The sequence below is a fragment of the Pteropus alecto genome, unplaced genomic scaffold (assembly GCF_000325575.1).
Source record: "Pteropus alecto unplaced genomic scaffold, ASM32557v1 scaffold152, whole genome shotgun sequence".
Lineage (NCBI taxonomy): Eukaryota > Metazoa > Chordata > Mammalia > Chiroptera > Pteropodidae > Pteropus > Pteropus alecto.
The window spans coordinates 10422915-10446260 of record NW_006432227.1 but is presented as its reverse complement, the minus strand read 5'-3'; the positions used below and the strand labels follow the sequence as shown (position 1 = coordinate 10446260).

Sequence of the window (23346 nt, the reverse complement as noted above, 5' to 3'; positions counted from 1 at the left end):
TCCCAAACCTTCCCCCTTGCTCTAAAGTTGATAAATTAGAGGAACCTCAGTGCCAAGCGTGCCTAGAGTTTTAGTCAGCAGCCATACTAGCTGGTGTGAAGGCTGGTACTCCTCATCGTAATCCCAAGTGTATTGGCAAGTTAAGTGAAATTCCAAAAGAAAAAAAATTATTCAAAGATGAAGGGTTTTTCCATAAATTCACCATATGTCCGTATATTTGTTTTCGTTTTTAAAAAACTGAATCTGAACTTGACACGAAAATTAAACATATAAGCAGCTGCCCCAGTTTACCGTAAAGACTTGCAAACAGGCAGAAGAAAAATGGATAAAATCTGCAGGCCAGTCGATCTCGGCAGAGAACGTAAAACAGGTTCTCGAATGTCAAAAAGTGGTAATTATAGGAGTTCGTTTTAAATATTACTTTATAATACAGAAATAGTCACGTTTCATAAAAGTTGAGAGAAAAATGTCTGCCTTTTATGGACATATTCCCATTCAAAATAGGTCCCACAAATAAGGAAAATGGGTTCCCTAGAAGCCAAATATCCCCCGGGGGGTCCACAGCCAGAAAAAAGTAAAAATTCATAAAAAGAGAAAAAAAACAAGAAAATGAGAAAAAAGATTACGCTCAGGTGCGCTGGTTTGCAAATCCACATTCCCCTCAGCCCTTAACTGTGGAGGTCAAACCACTGCTTGTGACTTCTTCGTTATAGCAGAACACTTACAAGCAATTCTTTTAGAGGAAGAAAGAGGTCAAAGTACCCTTCGATTTAAGTAATCTCTCTAATAAAATCAAGGCAATACACACAAGAACATGATTTATTGAGCCACGTCCCTAATTCGGCAAAACACGTGAAAACGTAGTTTTGCTTAGATTAACTAGAGGTTCTCAAAAGGCACGAAATACTCTTTGAAAACAATAATTTGAAAGCCAGAAGAACATCTGCGCACACTTGAGGGAGCCTGAGCGTGCGCCGAGGTGGCACTTACGTATATCTGGTTCCTCCGGTATCGCTGGTGCAGGTTGTGCATGATGGCGCCCCCGTGGAGCTCTGTCAGGGTGGCCATGTCGTCCACGCCCTCCTCGTTCGTGGGGTGCATAGCGGTCACCTTCTGGTGTGTAATTGTGCTCTGCTTGTACGTGAATACCTGATGGTGGGCAGGGAGGAGTAAATTCAACTGTTTAGTTATCAGTAATGAAGTTTCTAGACGTTTCCTGGACTTACCAGTACAAATTCAGTACCATTTCAGCAACAAGATCCTGAATTGGCCAATAAAAAATATACTGTGGAGAACACCTTCATTTATTTATGCCACTTACCTCTTTTTTTAATGGAAGTTTTTTGGGTTTTTTTTTTTTTTTGATAATTGCTATTAGATGTTGCTAGAAGACATCAGTTCAAGTGTTAACCATCCTTTGGGTCTGAATGCCATTTGCTAGAAATATTATTTTCCCCCCTTTCACTTTGAGTCTATATTTTTCTTTGGATTTGAGATGTGTCTTCTGGAGGCAGAAGATTTTTGGGTTTTTTTTTTTTTTTTTGATAATTGCTATTAGATGTTGCTAGAAGACATCAGTTCAAGTGTTAACCATCCTTTGGGAACCACAGAAATTATAAATTTACAGTTCACTTCTCTGCTTATTTCTCCAACTGATAGAAATCAGTGAAGAAACTGGCTAACCAAGCCTTCAGAAAGTAATTGGGTTTCGCTACATAATGTTTCACACGGGATCATATACTTCAAAGCTTCATAACAACATTCTTCCATTGAAACGGTATACAAATTCACCATATGTTCATGTATTTGTTCAAAGATTGGAACACATCTGCACAAGAATGTTTGAAAAATATTCCCAGCCATTACTGCCTCACTATCGGGATATACAGCACTCATGTGATCTTTAGACAAAACAAACTCCCTCTCGAATTTAAAATAAAATTGGTTTCTTTGCTTGACAGCCTGTCTTCCTTAAAATTCCAACACCTGTGATGAGTGCCACACGCATGCTGTAGCATGTACACGAGATGTCTCTGATATTACGAGGCTGATTATTGAATTTGCATGTATTTCTTAAATCTAGTCTTTTTATCGCAACTGGTTTGGATTAGGATTAACCATTTCAAGTCAACGCCATCTGCTGACCAAAGTCTGACCAGCTTTACATACAAACTCGCGGAGTCCCATCACTCAATTATGGCTTTTATGCCATATTTATTCATTTTACACTTTTACTATATTCACCCTTAAAACAAAGATATACAAAGCGAGAACCTAAATAACAAGAAAAATATGCAGCCTTCATTTGTACACATCCTTATGTGCACACACACACACACACAAAACAAGTTTCCGGAGTATTTGCGGGACTTTTTGATGGGGGATTCTATTTTTAGATATCAACCGGGTGCCTATATGGCGACAGATGGTATGTTATTGCAAAAGAGAATGACACACCAGGGAAGGCAAAAGTACCAATCCCATGGTTTTCCTAAGCCATGGAAAATGGCATGTTTTCTTTTTCTAGAGAAAAAATTAAGCTTCGGCGTGGCATTTCGGCCAATGAACCACAAGAGTTGGTCCTGAGACACTGCTCAAGGCCAGAGCAGACACCCAGCCATGACTTCTGAGGACGAGCCACACTCCCCAGCTGTTTCCTGCGCTCAGACACCCACCCGGGGATGCGCCAGCCCCCGCAGGCCCACCTCGCGGCGAGGCGACCAAGCCCGCCACGTGAACACCCACAGGCTGGAGCGGAGCCTCCGGCCAGCTGAGGGCAGGCAGGGTAGGGTATGCCACAGAAAGGAAACCAAGGTATTAAAGAAAAATGCACAGAAACATTCAAAAGAGTAGAAATACTCAAGACACCCAAGCTTTCATTTTAACTCAAACGCCATGGGAAAAAGTTAAGCATATTTAAGCTAAGAGTGAAAGTAGTTTTAGGGTAACGTGGAAAACCCCAGAAGCAAACAGCTGGAACTCTCTGCCTTCCCCAGCTTGCTGCAGTCCTAGGATGCCAATCCAGGCAGGGTTTTGAGAAAAAGCACACCTGGGCCAGGTCCTGGGTCTTCCATCAAGGGCCAGGGCAGAACCAGAACTTGGCTGGCACAGGGAACGTCTGGCCAGCTGAGTGCAAAGCAGCACTCTGGGTCACCTCTCCACTCCCAGCACACACGGGGAGGGTCTGTCCTCACTCCGCTTGCTCAAAGGTCCTGCCAGCACAACTGGTAGACAAGTGACTTAAGTTCCCCAGGAAATTTTTCTTGTAGGAACAAAGACAGGAGACCAAAGCCAGCACAACTATCTCCTGCTCAACCCCCTGCAAATCCTTCCCAACATGAAAACAAATAACTTTTTGCACTAGTTGAGTATATCAAGAATTCTAGAATTTGAGGATAGAAATAATTTAGAATATTAAAAGTGTTGTGTTTATGTTGATTATGCTTTTTGGAAATAATCATACATACCATATAACGATGAGACACTAATATATATGTCTGTGTGTAATGATTAAGTATTTGCGTCATGTGTAAACATCTCATTGTCTTTTTTAATGCGCTGAGAACAGCAAGACAATACAGGATCCCACGTAAACAGCTCAGAACTAGTCACGTGGCCACTGGAAAAAATGGTTATGACCTGTAAACAAAGTTCCCCACCTTTGTACATTTGACTTCCTCCTATATTTTCAGGAACATACTGTGTATAAAATGAGAGGGGAAATCAAAAGAACTAGAACAATTCTTCTCATGACCTCAAGGAGACAGAATCATGATGGAAGATAACAGTCACATAAACCAGAGGCTACAAACAGAAAAACAGAAACATTCTGCCAAGATACAGGACTGCAGCTGCTCAAAACGGTGATTATTTCAAGGAAAAGTGGAATAGCAGAGAAACATATTAGTGAAGGACAGGCAGGGAAAACCGTCCAGTCAGAGACAGGTCAGTTACTATTTGTAAAGATCTCACAATGATGTTTGATATATCGAAGTTACTCAGTAAGTGTCCGATTTAAGAAAATCTATTCATTCAAGCAGATATTTACCGGTGTGTCCTAAGCACTGGGAGTATATAGCATCGCAGATGGTAACGAATGTCTATGAAGACACAGTAAGGGTAAGGAGACTATGTGCCAAGAGGGGTGACTCTATATTAGGTATCTGGGGACAGACAGCCTCACGGGTGGGTAACATCGAAGTAGAGACTCAGAGAAGGAAAAGACGGAACTGACCCCTGCATTCTGGGTGTTACATGCATGTTGGCTGAATAAACACCTAATTGAATTTGCAAAGATTTCAAGAGATTAATAAGATCCACAATCTCGTTCAAGAATTTTTAAGGAGAGCCCCTTGGACTGTGAAGTCATTTTTATGTGCAACAATTAACAGAGTATTCGTTGTACAAGATTAAGCCCAAATAGCAGAAAAGAAAACTCTACTTTAAGGAATGGAATTCTTTTTTATGGGAATATTTCAGGAACAGTGGCCAAAATACAGTAACAAGATTACTCCTCCAAACCCCACTCAGAGTAAACTCAGCTACCTTAACGGAGCACATACTAAGAGAAAGGTGGTAAGTTGAGAAATGGAGCAAAATATGGACGATTAGTAGACAGGAAATCAATTGAGAGAAAACGGAGTCTCAAGAACAAATAGTTCCTGTTATAGAAATACAAGCCACTGGTCACAAGATGGATGGGATTAAGTATGGGAGCAGAACAACCAATCGACACTATTGGAAAAACAACTCAGTGAAGGCTTGCCCAAGGCTGGGTCCACTTCTGCATTTAAAAAGGCATGGAGTCAATTAATTGGACAAAGACATTGGAGCCATTATTAATTCCCTTTTGTTTTTAACCTGGATAGTATATATATTGCAAGGCAACCCCTACCAAGCTTACACAATAATTTCTATAGTATAAAGTGATATACACACAGACTTCCCTTATTACAAATCACTAGGAACCCCTAGTCATAAAGCTTAACATTTATCTACTGAAGTGAAAGAAAAAAATCTTATCCTGTCCTCTCCTGCGGGATGGGTGGGATAGAGGGTATTCTCAATCTGGGCAACTTCATCTCTCGTTAGCCTGAAATTTCTTCTCGAGCAGTTCTCGACTTTGCCCCCCAGGGCACACGTGGCCGTGTCTGTAAACACAGCTGGTTGTCACAAGTGGGGGGACAGGGAAGGGTGCTACAGACATCCAGTCGGTGAAGACCAGGAATGCTGCCAAATGTCAAAGAATTACCCCGCCCAAACCCCAAACGTCAGGAGCGCAAAGGCTGAGATGCCCTGTTCCAGGAATCCCACGACATGCCAATCAACCGGGTGTCGATGAGGATTCTAGAAAAAATGATGCGTGAGCCAACGCCTCTACGCAAAACCTTTCATTAAACATAAAAACAAGTCTTTTAGGAACGAAGAGCTAAAAACACTGAATAGAGGTAAATCAAAGGTCGGCATGACGATACTATGTACTTTAGTTTTTGATTCTTCCTTATTTGATTTAATTTAAGAAGGGTAATATGATAATAATGAAGATTTCTACTAGGTTTGCTTATATTTTCATTCCTTTCTAATTGTACTGTATTACAGTCAGACAACTTCTGCCTACCTGAGACCTCAAGTAACCTTAAACTCTTTCAACCACAATCTACAGGAAAAAAGGTTTTATACTGTAAACTGCTGTACATGTAATTTCATGAAACACTTCTGAGACTCAATGCATCCTAATATTTAATTTAAAAATACTTCGTTGCCTTAAGCCCACTATACAGACTCAATAAAAATTGAATAGATGGTCCTGGCCTTCCGAAGGGGCATAATACAAAAGGAGAGGCAGAGAGAGTAGTGACCAAACACGGCCTTAAAGTCAGATCTGCGTGGACTCATTTCTCCTAGGCCTATGCTACCCACAGCACAGGGACAATGAGCAAAAGTTTCCCCATGTGTAAAATAAGAATGGTAATAATACTATCTAACTCATAGAATTACTGTGAAAACTAAAGAAAATAATGTCCGTAAAAGTCACAGCGCTTGGAACCAATGAGAGCCCAATGAAAGTAGCTACTCTTGTGAAGGGGACATAACGCAAGGAACAGCACAGAACATTCTATAAGGAAATAATGAAGAGTCTTAGCACAGATGGAGGAGCTCACTCTCCAGACGAGGGCCTGAACACTGGCTGTGTGGGAGAAGGGGCTGAGCTAAAGGGGGGGCGGCCCATTTAGTTCTACATTTTTTATGATGACCTTGACCTGTGCGTTGATGAAAAACTATCTGACATAACACTTTGTTCTTCAGTTTGAATCCCTTTTGCACAAATCTGGCTGCCTTGTTTAGATTTTCCCTGAAATTCTACATTGTATCTAGGGATGCCTCTCTATTTATTTTCCTTCTTTCTTTCGTTTATCAGCTCATTAAGTCATGAAGTAAAGTATGATCAGTGACAAAGGTTAAGACGTTTGCCTCCTGACATGTGGCTGGAATGAGCAATCATGTCAATCAAAAATGAGCTTCCTCAGTTAAGCTTCACTGACTCAAGCTATGTTCTTAGCACAAGTCTAAGAGAGAAGCCATCACTTAACTGAAAAATCTGCCTTGGCTTGTTCCTTTATTGCTGTCTCAAGAGACTGGAGAAAGTATTTGGGGCATGAAAATGTAGAGTCCACCAGAAAGTTCCATTGGCATCTAATCAAAAGCAAAAGTATACATGTCTAATGGGAAAAAACAAAACAAAACATGGTGCTTTCAGCTCAAATTTGTCAGAGACTTAGCATCCTCACAACCACGGAACAGGGGATTAAAATTATCTTTATATAAATAAATATTCCGTTACTTTAACCTCTGTTGGGTGGGTCTGTTAGATAACTAAGTATAGATAAAAACAAAGACTGGTATTTTCTTTTGTAAAGACTCAAACTAGTTTCTGAGATTAAGTCAATTAATTGTCATCGGGTCTTCAATGCCTGATGACACTGTAGCACCATGCATGGCATTTGGGTTCGAAACCAGAAGTGGGCTGAGGAGGGGGAAGGTCTTTATTGAGTGCTGGCTGCAAGCAACTGGCACGCTGATTCTATTACCTCATTTGATTCCCAGCAAGAGAAGATATACCGTTGCTTTCTTTAAAGGATAAATTCACAAAGTATCAGAGAAGTTAGGAAGCCTGACCAACAGCACACAGCACAGCTAGCATTCAATTCCTCGGGATCGTGGAAAAGCACGCATGTTAGAGTCAGACCTCAGAGGGACACTAGTTCAAAGACGGCCTTTTGAATTCTACCTCTGCCACTTACTGGCTGTGAATCTCTGTTCAACAGAGTAAACGGGAAAGAACCCCCTGGCCCTTGGAACTCGAGGGCGGAGGTGGAGGGGGGATGGGACAAACACACTGTGCGTTGTTTAATCTCTCATTTATTCCACTGCTTTTCATTTACTCTCTCCAGCTTCCTCCCATCATTCATGCCATGCTGTGAGCTGGCCCCTGGGAACACAATGATGAATTAAACACCCCTCCTTCAAAGAGCTTACCATCCCCTGAGGGGAAGGCCCTCAGCAATCCTAACCCCATGGCGGGGTCTGTAACTGAGGAAATTCCCAGGGTACAATGGGAACTAGCCGTGAGAGAAGTAGGGCAGCCAGGGAAAAGCAGATACAGCGGCCAGACAGGGCAAGGCATCTGCTCGGTGGAGTGTGGTGGGGACACGGTGCGGGGAGACCCTGTGCCCTGGCCTGACCTGAAAGAACTAAAGATCACATAAGCAGCTAGGTGGGGGCGACACTTCTCTACCTACTCATCATCATGGACAACTCTAACACTGAACGTGACAGTGACGCTGCTTTTCCTAGAGACAAGGTACAAAGAAGAAATTTCACGATGAAATGCAATTCAATGAGACCAACTTTCTAGAAACCCCATAGGAAAGCAATGTCTTTATCACTTCTTGGTGTGATCATTACAAGCACCATTGTTCTCCAAATGGAGGGTTTCTTCCTGCTTTCATGTGCACAAATAACATCCCACCGAAAGCATCAGCGATGAGAGGCATAACCCAAGGATAGGAGACTCCGGTAGGTCAGTCCCTGAACAGTAAATGTTACCCACTGAGCAGGAATCTTCCTGATGATACCACAGAGTCTGTGGCCAGACTGATAGGATTAAGAATCTGGGAAGTTTTAAACACCCAGGAAGCTAATCTGTGGACCAGTTCGTGTGCCGATGGAGATGCTGAGCCATGCCACCCAATAAGCAGTGCTAAAGGCAGCAGAGTCACCTACACGGCCAGGTGCTTGCCACCACGGAGGCCTGGATGATGCACTGGCTCACCAGGAGGGGAGCTTCAGAGAGAAAAGGTAACTGTTGGAGTGAGCTGGCATGGCTGGAAAAATGTCTCACACACACGCATTACAGAACATAGCAGGGTATTTGCAAATAAAGGAAAATAAGACCTCAAATCTGAATTTATATGTAACACTAGGAACTGTGATTTTATAGAAGAATTATGTACGGATTTCTTTTTTAAATGCTAAACTGCATTAATTTTATTCATTAAAGAAAATTTTATGTGTAATTTTTAGGGAGAATTTGCACAAGGTAAGTCATTCTTGTTGCTCCAACTGTGCTAGGACGTGTCTCAAAACACTTTCTTGTTGCTTATACCATCACGCAGGCCATGTCCACCAAGAAAAAGACGTTCAGGCCGCTTAGCCAGCCTTTCCATGTTGAAGAATTCAGTGTGAAGAAAGGGATCACGATACATAAATGTTTTTTCATCATAATTATAGTAAAATCTATGATAAAATTATTCTATGCACACACAGTATAACCCTAGATTTATTTTTAAAAGTACACACACATGCGCGTGCATGCGTGCACATATGCACACACACCGGCAACTATACTCTTGGGCGACATAAATGCAAACTTATGTTTGCACAGAAACACGCAAATGAATGTTCACAGAGCTTTACCTGTCGTAGGCAAAGCTGAAAAAGCCAGTCCCAGAAGGTGACGCGCTGTATGATTCCATTTATGTACTATTTTTGAAGTAACACAATTACAGGGGAAGCCAGATTGGTGTTTGCCAGAGGGGAGGGAGGCAGGAAGGCAACGGGTGTGGCCATAAAGAGCGACACGTGGGGTCCTTGTGCCAAGGGAAAGCTTCTGTACCTTGACAGTATCAGCGCTGAAACACTGGTTGTGAGGCGGTGTAAGATGTTATCATTGAGGAAACTAGGTCAAGGGCACGTGGGATCCTTCTGTATTATTGCTTACATATACATATGGACCCACAATGATCTCAAAACAAACAAGTTTAAAAAACGCAGGCAAAAAGACTGCAAGAAATTATATCAGAACTCCAATCATGGGCTGCAAGTTTGTAGACATTTTTAATTTTGTGTTTTATACTTGTCTATGACTCCTTCCCCATTTTCTAAAACTGTTTAAGCATTTCTAGGCTTACGAAGAGAAATATGTCCAATCAATATCACCATCAGCAAACATATCTGGATACATATAACTGGTTCAACTGTGGTTTCTTGTTAAGCAGTTCTACGATGCTCATTTTTTTAAAAATTCAAAATGAAACGAAATGAAATAATAAATCTCCCCCAAGAGTCACAAACTATTAGTGGAAAAAGAGCTTCGAATACACTTGTTTTAAGCGTAGTAGTTTCAGCCCAGAGAAACTCTAGGAAGCAGAAGCAGAAATGGGGTGAAAGCCCAGGAACCTTAATTCTTGGCCTCAAGGTCTCTTGACACTTGGTTGACGAGCTCTCGCTTCTGAGGTTCCTTTGCTCCTGTCCTAATGTCCTCGTCCTTGTTCTAATTTTAAGGGCCTCTTTCTGATCCCTTTCTCCCCAGTCACAAGCCCAAATCCTGAGAGCATGAACTTGAACTCTGGTACAGAACTTTCGTTTCTACAATTCTGAACCACACTGATGTTTCATAAGCACCTCAAAACAAAAACCCCTAGACCTGCATATCTCTTTGCCTTGTGCCTATTTCCTTACTAATCTCAAAAAGTGACATTTTCAGTACGAGCCCCCTAAGTCAGAAATCAGCGTCAGCCTAAAATAACCTCCCCTTTGGCTGGATGCCGCAGCCACGGCCCAAGTCCTGGGGTCAGATCACCAACCTCACCGAGAATCCATCTTCTCCCTGTCCCGCCTCAGCCGTGGCTCACGCCTCGTGTTTTCATCCAGACCCCGCAACCGCTTCCTAATTCGTCTCTGTGTCCCATGGCATTCAAGTGGGAGTCCAAGAAACATTTAATTTTGAGTTTTAATGATTAAATATTTTTTACTAGTTTTCATGATAAATTTTCTTGGCACTCAGAATTAAAAGACATTTCCAAAGCTAAAACTGGTTTCTTTGGCCGGTATTTCCCAAACTGGAATCAAAGAGGACCTTTAGGGGGACACAGCTCAAGTCTGAACGGCATGGACTTGGCTCTGCGTGAGCCCCACACTGCTCCCCATTGGCCAAGCAATCTTAACTGGCTCCAGTTCCTCGGTTCTGTAACCTTCTATTTCATCATCGGTAAAAAAAAAAAAAAAAAAGGATGATAACAACACGTACACCTCAAAGGGTGAGAACAGGTAAAATAATCACATAAAGGATTCGGCACAGTGCTCGGAGCTGAGTCAGCAACTCAGATGTTTCCACTGTCAGTCCTGTTGCTGTTATCAGCGATGTAATCTGAGCCTGCCCTGACTGAAACTCTCTGCTTCTTCCCAGCCACTCCCGGGATACAGAACAACCTCCTTCACGCGTCCTATACCGCCTTTCCTGAGGGCCCCGGCAGCTTCTCCCACCAGGCTGACTCGGCCGTGTCAGATGGACTTGGAGCCTCTCGCTCTCTCTGCTAGCCCTCCGCATTCTCTTCTGGGGTGAACTCTCCTGGGATCCGCCCTTCATTCCTCCCGGTCACCCGCCTTCCAAGCGTCAGCCACCACACTCGGCCTGAGCAGTGTCCTCTCCCACAGCACCTTGGACAGAACCTCTCCTGTCACTCGCCACATTATACTGTAATCTCTTTCTGGCCCAGGATGACGACGTGTGAAAACCTCTGGGCCCTCGCTGCCTAGTCACACGTCTCGCACCAGTGACTGCTTACGAATTGTCTGCCAAAGGGATGAGCACCAGCCATCCCTCCACGGTGCTAAGAGCATATGATGGGACACCTTGCATTTGTCATCTAATCCCTAACTCCAAAGGCTGAGTTGTCAATCGACATTTTTCATTTACTGGCTGCCTTGAAACTGCCTGACGCTGAATTATATGACAACAATTCCTTGGCTGCTCTTAAGTAAAATGAAAAAAGACATATTTGGGCCAAATATGCATACATCTTGGAGTTTTAAAACAGAGTCAAAATCAATTTTACGACTCCTAGCTTTAAGCACTAAGTTTTCTGCATGCTCTCATTTCCAAGTATCAAGAACTAAGAGATACCACGCAAGGCAGTTATTAATCCAGTGAACGAAAATAGAACTGGAGTGATTCCAGGGTCCAGACTGAAACCAAAAGTCATTTTTGGCTGTTAGTTTGGTAAAATATCTACAGAGGAGGCAAGCGGTCAGCTTGGCTCACGCTTATGGTACAATTTCTAGGAGAAAACGGCCCATCCAAAAGATAATAGGAAAGGCCAGAAACGGAGCACATCAGCTTGGACCATGCAATGACGAGTTCCCACGCTTTCCTTGTATGCCAACCCCACCCCCACAGCCAAGGAGATCTCGAGAAATGTCAGGAAAATGCTACTCGAATCTCTGAAAGGAGGAAGAAGAGGCAGAAGGCCGGACAGAGAAAAGAGTGACGTGAAGAAGGCAAAGATCTCTTTTAAAAAGTGCATTTTATAATAAAAATAGTAGGTACTGAGATATTTTCCCCAGGGTATGGACCATGAACAACATAAGAGGGCTAAGAAGAAGACTGCTTGTTTATTTCCCCCCCGAAAAGTATCGGCAAGGAATGATTCCCTGTAAATGTCTGCAAATGCAAACGACATAAAAGCTCTGCACAGCGGCTGCTGGAAATCTGATCTGAGGTTTAAAGAAATTGATGGGAATCGGGCTGAAATCTTAAAAGCAAAAGCTATGAGGGAAAAACATGGTCGTGTTTTCATCAACATCATTCTTTGCCCAGCTTCCCATCCTTCACTGAACTCTCCCAAAAAGGGAGTCTGGAGACCCTTCCTTTCTGCCAGTATCCTAACAAGCCTGCATCTCTTCCAATTTCCATTTCAGAATATTACAGAATCAAAACATGGTAGAGACAGAGGGACCCCACACACTCTCAAAGAGTCAATGTTCTTCCCTTCAGCAAACAGCTCGTCCCCCATGGATGCAGACACCTGGCCCCCCGGGCTGGGCTCCCCGCTCCCCGCGTCACTAGGACACTTCCACGTACGCTGCTCTCGGTCGTCACCCATCAAGGCCACTCCGCCTCCATCTCCTTTCAAGGGGCAGAGAAAGTGGAGAAGGCCAAAACCAGACACTCAAGGACGCCACACGTGCACGAGGCGGGCAGATGGAAACCGATAAAGAATGTGAGGTGACGATGCACCGAGTTACAGCCTCCCGCCCCGTGGACATCTGGAGACTGAGGAGGTTGTGTCAAACTCAGAGCAGTCGATTCCCTCAGAGACCTTAAGGTTCGCATCAGAAACGAGTGAATAAGTCCACATTATTTTAAATCACAGTGTAAGTATTTTTTAAACCTTAAAAATTCTGTTCTCTTAATCTCTTGATAGCTATACATGCTCCTGTTAAGAGTATGTGAGTTAACGCTCTGCTGGAGGGAATGTTGAATCGTGTAACTGCTTTGAAAAACAACCTGGCAGTTCCTCCAAAGGGTAAACACGGTTAGCATCCGTCCCAAGAATCCACTCCCAGGTATGTACCCTAGCGAAATGAAGACACACATGCACGCGAACCCTCGCACCCAGGCATTCACGGCATTACTCCCGCTGGCCAAAAAGTGAAAACAACTCAAACGTCCGTCAGCAGATGACTGGGCGGACTCACGTGGCACAGCTAGACGGTGGAATGTCATCCACACTGAAGAAGAATGAAGTCCTGACACCCGCTACAACATGGATGAGCCTCGAAAGCGTGATGCCGAGGGAAAGGGGTCAGACACGCGCTCTATGATTCCGTTTACAGCAAACATCCAAAATAAGCAAAGCCAGAGACGGGAAGTCGACGAGTGGTTTCCGGGACTGAGGGCCTGGAGAGGGGGAAACGGGGAGCGACAGCTAATGGGCCTGAGGTTTCCTTCTGAAGTGACAAAAATGTTCTACAATTGACTGTGGCGATGACTGCCTGACTCCGTGAAAATACTAAAAACCACTGACCTGCACACATTCAGTGGCGCATTTATGGGGTGTGAATTGTATCTCATTAAGGCTGGGCTGCGTAAAGCATGGCAGCTCAGCCATGTGGCGGAATAAGGTGGATGCAGGTACACGAAGTTTAAGACGACCAACCAGGTCATGAAGTCGCACAATCACTTGCTCCGTCTATAGTATACACAGCGATTGTGACAAGTCATCACAGTAAGGGTCACAGTCTCTGGCATTCCACCGACCCCAGTTCAAACTCCAGCTCACATCCGACCAGGGCTGCGTGGCCTTGGGAATGCCTGCCCACCCAGCCTCAGTTTCCACAACTGGAAACTGGAAAATGAGAGGACCTGCCTTGCGGGGGTGCTGGGAGCTAAATCAGGTAAAGCACTTAGCAAACCCTTGCCTCAGAGTAAATGTGCAAAAACTCCTATTCTTGACATCAAGGTCACCAGGACAGTCCAAAAGGAGTCGGCAGGAGCTTCTTCCACTGAGAGTCTGTTAAGTACTGAGAAGCTGACACAGGAGGCCTCTGCTCAGAATCACTTTATCGACCATTATTCCAGGTGACTGGGATATCTCAAAATACATTTTATTTCATTAACAATAACCAAATAATACAATAATCGTTTCGGCAAAGAAAAGCTATTATGAACTTCAGGCTTCATGATAATTCAGGCCAGAACTTCATGGGAGCGTGAATTATGCAGGTTACTGCTGTTCAATCGTCTATGCTACATGCACGGTCCCCTGACATCAGGTGACAGGTGGCAGAGAATGGTGGGTATTCACACTGCAAGGTGAACGCCCAGGGCAGCTAAGGCCTCCTTCCGCTCTCCCAACAGTCTGGATTCTTACTTTCCATTCTACCGTGTGAAGAGGGCAAAAATAATCCATGCAAAGAAATCCAACTTCTTTGCTTGCAAAGTACCTGAAAACAGGATTAATGCTTTAATCTGTGGGGAATTTTTATTTAATAAAGAAAAAGTTCTTTTTTAATCTATTAGTGGAGACATGACTAATAAATACTTAATAGATACGCCCTCAAAATCATTAAATGGAGTTAACTGAGAATTCTGTCTCAGGAATATACGCCGACAGGCCTTCCTCACGGATTTCTCCTGCCAGACATTTTCCCTCTATGATGGTTGTGAATAAGATGTTACATGAATCAAACAATACAGAGCTTTGTCCCATTCGACTAATCTCTCGAATACAGTATTTATTTAGGCAGAAATGAGGTAAAACCAGAAACTTTCACACTGTTTTCGTTCACTCTGCAAAGGATATAGAATTTTAAACTAACTCCCAGGCTATGCAGCCTGTTCGGGACTCATACTTATGTAAGGGGATACGCTACTCCAAATGAATAATGGTGAGAGCATCAAATAGCATCAACGATGTGTTGAATGGGTTTTTACCAAAAAAAAAAAAAAAAATCCTCCTTCAAAACCTGAAGACAAACTCTGGTAAGCATAGTAGACTGAGTCTCACTGGGTAACTTTCCTGTACCCGCGCTGTAAGTACCCGGGTGGGGGGTGGCAGCGTGTCACAGGAAAACTCGGAGAAAGGGCATCTATTTAATTCCCACGCTGTGTCTGAGCATAATGCATTTTAGCATGATCATCATTATGACTTATAAACAAAAGCAGCATTATCACCTTGCTTTCGGAATTGATTTCTCCCTGAACACCTAATAAAATCGGGGAACAGTGTGCAGTGCCAAAAAGACCTGGGGTTACAGGGTATAAGACCAAGAACGGAGGCCAGGCTGAGGCTAGACATGGTAGGGGTCATCTTCCAGCTTCATGTGTCTAGGAATTACCAACAGAACTGGTGGACAATGATGCCAGCCGGGCCCCTCACCCAGAAGATCGGCTGAGCAGAGGTTTGGGGTAGAGCCAATGAAATGAGTTTTTGCAATAGGCTTAGACTTAGGTGATAACTGGGAACCAACAAACAGCACCTGAAGCCATGGTGTATCATTATTATTACTGACGCTGTACCTATGTATCCCAATGTCCCTAGATAGGAAAAGAATCCAGGAAAAGGGTCCATGAACAATCAGCACGAATAAGTGTGGATCTGAATTCGGGCGCTGTCAGCATGCGGACAGAATCTATAGGATGCTAACCAACCGAGCATCAGGAAGAAAGGTTTCAGGATTTATGTGCAAGGGTGATAGTACAATTCAGGGAAACAAAGCTAGGAGGAGAAAGATTTCAGAGATTTTGGTAGTGGCTATGTAGTAAAATAAAACAAACAGAAACCCTCACATTCAAACATTATCTAAAAGCCCAGGGTTCAAGTCCCAATTCCCGCATGCCCTATTCTCGGGCAAAGTACTCAGTTACGGTTATAAGCAGCTGTGTGCTTTAATTTAGTGGAAAAGGAAGAAGAAAAGTAGGAGTCTAGGGGCCAGGAAGATGGTAGATCTGTATACGAAGATGAGACGAGGTGAATATAATCCAGCAGGCTGTAACACAGCAATTAAAAAGGAAAAAATAACACCGAAGAGCTGATGCATATCTGCCCCAAGAGACTCTCTGCTTTACATTTCAGTAGCAACATTTGATTCTTTCTGTTCTTAGAAGCCCTTGTGAAAATATACTATGGTCTGAACTGCTACTCGCACACTGTAAACTAAATCGATTATATAAAATGTTTACATTTAATGTCTTCAGAGGAGACATTATAACTGCCAATATGGTACAACAAAAAAGAGGCTGTAAGCTCTTATTCAAATTATCTGCCTGCTACAGATAAAGTTCCATCCAATGTATGGAGGAAGAAAGATTCAACATAGGAAGAAATATCGTTGTCAAAAAAATTTAAAGAGTAATTTCAAATGTTTAGAAGCTGCTTACATAACCCTAAAGACAGACCCAGAAAAAAGTATTATTCAGAAACAATGCACGTTTTCAAATGAATTCAGTTTTAAATCTTTCTACTGTGTATTAAATGAATTGAGATATTATGGGTAATTATTTTGTGGATTGAGCTAATAAGCCTATTAAGATGGAGACAATATTTCTGTACAAAAAGTCAGAGCAAATTATCATCAGTGCAAACAATTCTGTTAATCAGATTAAAACTCAACAGTCAGATTTTTCAGATTTTGAGATAAATGGCTTAAAAATGTCTTTACATCATACTGAAACCAAAATTTGCCTCAGCGAATTTAACAGCCTTTAAAATAGTGCACGAGCAAGCAAGAAACAGTGGAACTAAAGATTAATTTTCATTTAAAATTTTTAAGTTTTTCAAATTTCTGAGACAGGACAGTTCCATGAGCTCCGCAGACCATGAAAATAGAGCAGTCCTGTGGTGTGCGACACTAAAAACTAATTCAACCTCCCCTTCGCCAATGCCAAGTTCTACTTGAACTTGTAACAATGGAAGCTGACTTCTATGGCAACTCTTCTTGCAAACTGCCTTTCATTAATAAGGCTTTTGGTAAGTGTGTCTAATAACAAAGCCCATGATCTCTTTGTCCTGGACTCATTATTCAAACTTGAGCGGGTTTGGGCCCCAGAGTGTTTTTAACTGGTTGGGCATGTACTAGCCCACACCGGGGCACAGCCCTGTTTCCAGCTGAGATTAGCACAATATCTGATAACTAGACAAAGAAGACCTATCCAGCCATGAAGCTAATCTTTTGGGGGGATTGTTAAGAGTGAGAGTAATTACATAATAAACAGAAAATCAGGTAGCTAGAATATTCTTCGTTTCACTGTATAAAGCAGGCCCCTGTAAACGGCCTCTATAGGAAACCCTTTACACATACCTGCGCACGTTAGAAAATGTGTTCGCACACCTGCTAAAGTTTAAATAAGTGTAATTTCCGATGCACATGTTGATCGAGGTGGGGGTTTAAGTCTGCTCAACTGCCTCTTGCCAAAAGCTTTTTGTTCAAAATGTACTGACTCCGTGCCCGGCACTGGGCGAGAGGCTGAGGACACAGACAGGTGAGTAAGGGTCCTGAGCCCGTCAAGGGAAGGGTGGACGGGGAAGCTGGTCCTGAAAGCGTTGTGACGGAGGTGCAGGGGCTCCAGGCAGAGGGAGACCAGCTCCGCCAAGAAAATCCGCTCCTCACAGCCGTCCTGTCACGTCATGGTGCGACCTGACACGAGTCAGTCCACCTCTCAGAACCTCACTCTGTCCGAGACAGTAGTGAAAACATCTCCCTCCCCAGTTACCAGGCTGCTGGGAGCAGCAGACAGGTGGTCCCACTGCACAGGCTGAAGGAACCTGGGAGTGATGCTGTAACCACCAAGATAAGATGCCTGCTCCCACCTGGCAGGGGGCCCATCGGCTCAATGGTGAAACTGCCAAAGGCTCGTTTCCTTGGAAATCCTGCTGCGGATTCCGGTTCCGTCGGCCCTGTTTTGTCTCGTTCCCCTCGTACTCTGAGCCTATGGCCACACATTCACAAGGCTGTTCACTGCGGTCCTGGCGGCCAGCCAAAACCACACACCCAGCCAGACCAGTTCGGCACTGGCCTCCGCACACCATAAAACCTTCCACATACATGCTCCGGCTTAAAGCATGCTCCTCACCCCACCTTGCCGATGGCAACGGCCTACTTCCAATTACTTTTGTAACTTATATGTGTATGCATATCTACATACACATATGTTCCTAAATATATATAACATAAACCCCCACACACATATATAACTATGGCAATTCTTATCTGTATAACCTGGCGAATACCTATGTTCTATCTAGCAATCAGCCCTCCAGGAAGATGCTATTCTCATCTCAATTTTATGAGAAATTTGAGGCCCAGAGGGCTTAAATAACTTGCCCAAGGTGAGTGTGTGGCATGCAGAGCTGGGAGCAAAAGGTCCATCTGTCAGGGCATAGCAGGTTACTGCTGGCGGTGTGGGCTTGTGTGCCACCACGCATGTGATACTTTTGTTTTGAAATATGTTGTTCCGTTTGTTTCCATAAGGTCCCAGAACTTCCTTATCTAACTTTCCAAATAACATTAAAATAGTCACTCTTGCCGGCCCACTGCTAAAAATCAAGTTACTGGAACAGTATTTTAAAACTGCATCTACGCTCTGCAGTGGGACTCATATAGCACATAGAACATGTAGTGACGGGTAAAATTATGGACGAAAAATTTTTTAAAGGAGTGAAACACAGTCATGGGAAATGGGAAGTTAACATTTAACCAACAAGCTTCTAGATCTTAAGTTCGCAACAACATCAAAATTCGTTTGCACAAGTTAAGCTAGGAAGGTTAAGTGAGGACACCAATAAATAATAATTACATAGCTACATAAGCACTTCAAATAATTAACCCATATTACTTCATAATTTATCCCCACAAACAAAAAGACTGGCACACCAGAGGGAAAAGTGGGCAAAACAAGAAAAGTCGGCTGTCCTAACTCAATGAATCAGCTGCTGAACTAGTCACGAATAAAACCAACTCACTTTCTCTCTGTTCTCTCCTCCCCTTAGCAAACATGGACAACTCTGTTCCTTGTTGCTTTCCAACTGTCCCTGTGTATCCTTACAATGATTCTTTCAAATCATATTACTAGAAAAAAATTTGTTCCAAATAATTTTTGCCCATTTTTTTCTTTGAATAATTGATTCCTTATCCAACTCAGGGTTGATCATTTGGGCCCAGAGTATTCTATGTAATTCACGGAAGAAAAATACATTTTGCTACCATCAGGTCCACATCGCATATTAACAGAAGTCTTTTAATTTTCACAGTTTTTTTCATTCTCAGAGCACCTTAGTGAGGTCGGTGGAGCAGGGAACAATTTCTGAAAACAAAGATTAAACTCAGTGGCCCTAAGACTTACCCATTACATTTTCTCCAACAATCTGTCTAATTGGCTCTTTTTTTCTTTACAGTTGTCATTGAAAAAAGACAAATGTGTAGTTATGAAAGTAATTATGGTAAGAATATTAAGAAATGACACAAGAAAACTTCCTCAGTTTTTCCTGGTTTATCTAATGGAACTGAATGGTGGTTTTTGAAAAGCCAAAGATGAGTGGTCTGTAGCATATCAGAACACAGAATCGGCATAAACAGGATTCTAGAACCTAATCTACACTCAACCACTAATTCCAAGTTTCACCTTGTGTACTAATTTTTGTCCTTAAAAGTATGTCAACCCAGTGTGAAGTTAGGTGAAAATTATAGCAGCATTAAGAAAACCTGTTATATCGACTAGGTTATTCTCAGTCAAAATGGTGTTTAAATCAAGGTCTACAGAACTCTGAAAGTTTCACAGAAACCAGTTAAGAAATGACAGGGTTATGTCTGCGTACTCCTTATATAATCCATAAAACTTACAAACCCTCTAGTGAGATTTTATTTGAACACAAGAATTCCAGATATTCATTGCCTTTTCTGGATATGACTATCTTACTTATCCTACCAAAACCTGTACCTGAAGACATAACTCTCTGTATCGAAGTGATCAAAACCCTTATATTTAAGCAAAAGGAATGAGAACAATTTAAAATGCCTGCTACAGAACTAAACCTCTTGCTGAGACAAGGCCCGGGAATTATAAGCCTGGGGTTGGGAACGTATTTTCTGCTCTTATGTAAAAGATCCCTACTGTTGAATTAACTGCAGCAGGAACTTCCAAACACTTAAGTTAGGTTGCTAATTTTCAAGTCAAACAAGCCATACAAGAGAATGGAACGAACTTTTCCTAAAGCTTTTCTTCCACTTAAAAGGTTGGTTGTCTTTTATGCTGAGATTATCTCCTTCCTACTTTCAGTGTGTTAAAATTGTCTTTAAAATGATAGCCCAACAGTTATTAAATGCCCTTACCTGACAATGTAAGAGAGACCCCTGTCTGCTAGTCTAGAACTTCTGGATGCAGAAGCCCAAAGCCCTGGGAACCAATGAGCTGTAGCATCCGCCGCTGAGGGATGTCAAATGCAGACTCATCACGGCAAACTTTTCATGGGTTGTATTCTTGATTGTTTTCCAAATAAAATGAGGCCAAACAGAAAGACAAGCTATTGAAGACTATTTCTAACATTACCACCTGTAAGTATCCTAAGACAAAACAGGATTCGGATGAAGTTTCTTTCCTTCACAGCAAGCTTTCCGCAACACTGAAAACCACCTTGAAGTCACTGAAGGGTGACAGCCATTTCTGGGTGTGAGACCAAATATTCTAGAATGGACCTGCCAGGTCCCTTTTCTTCCTCCTCTTCCACACCCAAGCATAAAGGCGAACACCTGGCTCCAGAGAGTCCATTCCATAAAAAGAAATTCTCTTAGATTTCGTCCCTCATGAAAGCACATTTCATGATGTCACTGATCGTTTTCCAATGCCTTTATTATCTTGGTTCTTTGCTGTCGAAAGTATAGGCATACTTTGTTTTATTGCACTTCAGATGTTGCATTATTTACAAACTGAAGGCAAGACACTCCACCAGCAAAAAGATCACTGCTAGCTTTATTGCGATACTCGCTTTATTATGGCGGTCTGGAACTGAACCTGCAAAACAGGTATGGCTGTAGCTAAAAGAGGATGAAGAGAAGCAAACAGGTTCCTAATTAGCTTGCTGGTATTAAAAGGTGGGGAGATCATCGCTGTGCTGTGCCAGGCCTGCCTCTGGGCCGGCTCAGGTGCTAAGCGGATGATGTCAGCACATCCTTAACACTCCCATGCACTCCCTTCCTAGTCCTGACCAACCTGGAAAGGTAAATAGCACCATCACAGGGAAGAAAACAGGGGATCAGTGTTATGTAATTGTCCAAAGCTTCCCAGTTGGTGGCCGAGTCATAGCTGTGACGGCTATCAGTTACCAAAGTCACAATTAATCTCCAAGATACACCTTTTCGGGCCATGTAAGATACATCACTTCCCTGGACCCTCAACACAGCTGTAAGTAAACCTATTTTAGTGTGATATAATTTGAAACGCACAGAGTTGAGAACACAAAATTCATCTGCATTCTTTCATCTATTCAATATTTATTGAACATCTATTACGTGGCAATATACTGGGAGGCGCTGGGGTGACGCAGAGAACAAAACAAACACGGTGTCCACCCCCATGGAGCGCGGAGTCCAGGAAGGGAGACGTGCAATAATCACACACACCTTTCAAGTCACTTTAAAATAGTAAAATATCCAAAAGGTGCTCATATCAGACTCATGTCCCAGAGAAGACAATGTTGGTATTAGCTGCACAACATTGATAACAAGAACACAAATGAAAATAGCAACCACTAAAAAAGGAGGTGTCACCTGGCTCAGCGCTTCCTGAAGTGAATGTGCGTTAATGGGCGTTAATTTTATAAAGAGCTTCTCTTGCTTTCTGGGAAGCATTATTGAGTAAAGCACGAGACACATTTCTTTACTGCAGAAATTAAGATTAAATGCATGTTCCTAATTTCGGATAAACAATGTGGTCTTTCTGAATCAGGCCCACATGTTTATCCCTACATCAGTCAGGACTAGTGTTCCCTAGTTAAGTCTTTGAGAAACACTAGTAGCTAATACTGCCATCAGTGAAATGAAGTTGACACGTACCAGCTATATACAGAAGGACCAGCCTAGTCTCTCTGCCAGACGACTCAAGAGGCCACTGTCCACATCAGCATCACCACCAACATATTATACCAGTCCCAGCTGACGTAACGGAAAACACTGCTATAGGTTTAAGTCCTAGAAGGTTGAGAGTATGGCTCTTCTTCAATCCTGCCTAGGTTCCTCGGCATGCCTTGTGGGCACAGGAGTTTTTCCAACTACATTTTGAAATACAAACATTATTCAGAAAGGCTAAAATAATATCAACTAGAAAAACAGCCCTTACTTTATTTTTTTTGAATTAATTTTTTTTAACGCATTTTTCTCCTTCCATTTTGATAAGTGAAAGATATCTTCAGTGGATAATCTGCACATTACATGCATTTCCTGATGGCTCCAACCTAATCTGCAGCTGGACAGAGTGGAGATTTAATCCCCTCCCCAACCTTTAAAAATATGGAAAATGGGTTTTCCGCAGTTACTAAAAATAAATTGAAAAGACAGCTTCCAGGAATAATCTTAAGAGTAATAGACTCACATAAAAGTCAGTTGTAACTAAATTTTTATTAATGACAGAATTTTTACTTATGCCACTCGAAAAAAGCACACACCTATAAAAGCACAATTTAGCAAAGAAAAAAGCTAAGGGTGAATCAGGAGGATAAACTGTTGCAGAGTCTGTGGTTGGAAGGAGAAAACATTGTCTCACAATGCATTAATACAATACCAAACTATTTCGGGACCTGATATTCTTTTCCTATATACACTGAAACTGAATTACAGTTGCATGATTCGAACATAAGTTAAACATCTGGCCAAAAAAATTAACAAATTTAGAGAAGCATTCAATGGTGTTAAAGAAATGTACTTATTTCAGAGAACACTTGTTCACAAACTATTCGAACTAGTAAACTTGGTCCTAAAAAGAATATTAGTTTATTCTGTTCTTCTCCAATTTGGTTTGAAATCTTTCCAACATTTCAAAACAGCTAAAATACATACCGACCCATACAAAAGAAATTAGGAGGGCGGCCTTCATACATCTGCTTTAACCTAAAAATAAAAAGGGTGGGTTGTCTTTCAAGCCAGCATTATAAAAGCACGTAAAGCCCAGATGGCTCAGACTTTCTCAACACGAAGTAACTGAGAAGACTGACATCTAAACTATTTATTCGGCAAGTCCGATCCTAATAGCAATTTTAGACCCAGAATGTCTATAGGACAAAGAGGAATGCTCTTAGCTGAGTAAGAAACTGGTCTCCACTGATATCCCTCAGTGTATCAGTCCATTTTGCCTAGCCCACAACGGCAGGAAAGACGTTTTTACGAAAAAGCACCACCAATTCATCCAGCTACTTCTTGTTTATACTGGCTTGACATATTAAATTCGACACTCTAAACCCCAGCTGTTTACACTTTTTTAGAAAAAAGAATTTTAGAAAGCAAAAGAAAATAAATTCT

General features: G+C 42.4%; 1 protein-coding gene across 1 annotated transcript in view; it reads right to left on the bottom strand.

The window, feature by feature from the left end:
• MYO10 (myosin X) overlaps positions 1-23346 on the bottom strand; it is a 190800-nt gene that overhangs the window by 107828 nt on the left and 59626 nt on the right. The window contains exon 3 of the mRNA XM_006907122.3: positions 991-1149. Coding sequence (XP_006907184.1) covers positions 991-1149 — 159 coding nt within the window. The remainder of the gene's footprint in view (positions 1-990; positions 1150-23346) is intronic.